Raw genomic sequence first — 3,010 nt, forward strand, 5'->3', positions numbered from 1 at the left:
ATGTAATATTGCTTCATTTGCATCCTCCCATGACCCTCTACCACTGTGCCAAATTTCACATGGATTGACCAAGCCAGAGGAGAAAAACGTGAAACAGACACACACACACACACACACACACACACACACACAGATTTCGTCATTATATAGTAAAATAGTAAGATTGCATTTCTGCCAATTTACCGCTCTAAAGAAACTAAGAGATTGAGAGAGAATGAGTGTGTTGTAATCCGAGCTTCTCTGTGGTTTGACGTTGCCTGTGAGACCCTGTGTGTATATGCCACTGGCTAGCTAGCTTCCGTAGCTTTGAATTGCACTCATACAGCCATAACTGCTGATATTAGGAGGGATGACATCATTGTAGTGTAGCGCAGCGCTCACCCTCCAGTTTCCCCCTGATTAACTGTTTGTCAGCACTGTTGCCATTGTTTGCACTGTTCGCACTGTTAGCACCGTTAGCTGCTACCCTCCTGCTCAGGCGCCTCCATATTGAGAGCTGTGTGCAGACAACTTCTGAATCTTAAATAGAACTCCTTTAAAAAAAAAAACTGAGTTTCCTTTTAAGACATATACTATCTTACATTTCTGTAGAATCTCAGAAACATGGGAAGAGATTAATATTTTTTGAAGTTACATATTTGAAATCAGGGTATCAACGTCAGTGCCACCAGCTCCAGTGTTACAGCATCCTTTGCAGTTTAATTGAAGTGGGCAGTTTAAAGGTTCAGAGGCCGTGTTGACCTCTGTGTTAAGCCAAGCTAAGACTTTGACACTGAAGTAAAATATCACCAAGGTCCTCTAAATCAGTGGTTCCCAACTGGTGCAGCCACAGGGTCCAGATTTCCCCTCAGTCATTAGTTCAAGGTCCACACAGTTTAATACGTTCAGCGTCATACTTGTGTTTGGCCATGTCGTCGACCCAGTTTGCTGTCTCTGTCAAGTAGCTGTCCATTAGTCACTCACTCTACAGCAGGAAACAGCACCAGTTCCCACCAGTTGGGAACCACTGCTCTAAATGATAAGTGATCATAAATAGGTCACTATGATGACTAAAAAGCTTTAATGTTGCACGAATTTTGTTTGTTTACACATTTTTACAATCGTAGAAATTAAGAGAACAGAAGCTACATTCACACTGATAGCTGTGCTGCGAATGTTGAGCGAACAAATGTGTATTTGTTGCTGCGCAGATTGACAATGACACTAATTGGATGGAGAGCTCGAAGTGGAAGCCGGGATGAAGCCGTTGGAATGAGCTTAAAGACTTGGATGCAGGAAGCAGCTCTGTGTCAACACTGTGACCGACTGTGCCGCGGCAGAGAAATCCTATTAAGAATTAGACTAAGCAGTAGCTGCGCGACTCCTGTGACTTTGCCCCGCTTCGTACAGCAGCACAGATCAGTGTCATGTTGACCTCTGCTGATTTATGCATCAAACACTATCTGGTCAAAGATTAACCACGATGATATCAGGAGATGGAGGTGCAATAAAAGTGAGATATACTCGTGTGGATCAATGACGAGAGGAGTCAGGTCAGGTCAAAGCTTTGTACAGCTATTTGCATTTAATTACAAATTGACAAAGAAACATTTTCATATCAACAGGTACATACAGTAGTCCAGTGATGGGAAAGGGTCTCTCCTGGTAGCATTACAGATCTGTTTAACTACTGTACATTTCATCCACATGACGTCTACAGGGATATTCCAGCAGTGTAACCGGCTCTCATAAAAAACTGTGTGACTATTCCCTGTAGGTCTGTTTGCTATGTTACTATGCAGCCTCCCTTGTCTCCCTTGTAGGGGTTCTTGTCATCTGGAACGCCCTTTATCAGCGGATCATTTGGTATCAGTGCCTCAACAAAAGAAACAGTGTCTGCACAGTTTGCAGCCACCTGTTGTTGGAGAGGAGAGATGGAGACAAATGTAAGTGTGGCAAACAAAATCATCTTCTCACAGACATAAAGATGGAAATTTGAGGCATGCTGCATGTTTAATAGCAGATTTTGCACAAGGAAACCAAAGACAAAAGTAGATAAAGTATTTCCTGTTGTGTCAAGGCATTTGCAGCTTCAATTAAATATGATGTTAAACATATTTTTTTTACATTTGACGGCAAGAAAAGACGATATTCTGTTTTACTTACTGGTGTCCTAGCTGTGCTAACTTCCTTCTTCAACTGCTCCAACTCCATTTTCAAGATTTCTTTATCTGACATATCCCGAGCCATCCTGACTGTAGGAGGAAATCAAAATCAAAAATGTCACAACAGAGGCCCAGACGTGAGCGTACTCTTCATATATTTCAGTTTCAGTAACACTCCTTTGACAAATTAAATATAAATCTAGCATAGACAAATGTTTTAGCCATGTTGTCTTTACCTGTTGAATGGTGGGATCCCCAAAATCAGAGAACTGTGTTAGCTCCTAAGAGCTCATCGACTGTGTGCCTCCCTGACGTCCGGTCGCTTCCTCACACTGACTGATCCGTGCCGTCCCACTGCTCTTCATCCCAGCTGATCCCTCGCTGCTGGCTTTTGGGAGAGGTCGGCACAGGATTGGACCTGATGTCACCAATCCCCCGTGATGAGATTAAACAATCAGGAGCCGTAACCTCTGAACAGGAAGGAGGAAGGGAAGAGATCTGACGACGAGGTGGAGAAAGTGAGCACTGAAATAGAATGATAGACGTGTGAACATCACATAGTGTGTTACTAACTGTAAACTGTGGTGCACATACCAAAACACATACATGTTAGGCAGGGGCGGAGTGTGAGACAAAGGGCCCCATCACTTTGTGGTAGTTTTGTGTCTTTACCGGGTCGGTATGTGCTAATCTGACATCTCACATTTTGCAACCAACACTGTGGGCCCCTTGGCCTGTGCACAGTAGGCCCGTTCAGTAATCCATCCATGACTCTAAGCTTATAAGTTACTTGCTTCACGTTACTGTTATTTTAATATCCTATCAGTAGCTAACCCTTACATGTGGAGTAGCTATGCACCATCATA

General features: G+C 43.2%; 1 protein-coding gene across 1 annotated transcript; it reads right to left on the reverse strand.

Moving 5' to 3' along the window:
* Positions 1 to 1,538: 1,538 nt before the first annotated feature.
* Positions 1,539 to 2,514, reverse strand: gngt2b (guanine nucleotide binding protein (G protein), gamma transducing activity polypeptide 2b). The gene is made up of 3 exons (XM_049563462.1): positions 2,381 to 2,514; positions 2,146 to 2,234; positions 1,539 to 1,894 (listed from the first exon to the last, which is right to left on the reverse strand). Exons 2-3 carry the CDS (start codon positions 2,227 to 2,229, stop codon positions 1,766 to 1,768), a joined length of 213 nt encoding a protein of 70 aa, XP_049419419.1. The 5' UTR covers positions 2,230 to 2,234; positions 2,381 to 2,514; the 3' UTR covers positions 1,539 to 1,765.
* Positions 2,515 to 3,010: the final 496 nt, after the last annotated feature.

Source organism: Epinephelus fuscoguttatus, linkage group LG20, assembly GCF_011397635.1.
Source record: "Epinephelus fuscoguttatus linkage group LG20, E.fuscoguttatus.final_Chr_v1".
Taxonomy (NCBI): Eukaryota; Metazoa; Chordata; class Actinopteri; order Perciformes; family Serranidae; genus Epinephelus; species Epinephelus fuscoguttatus.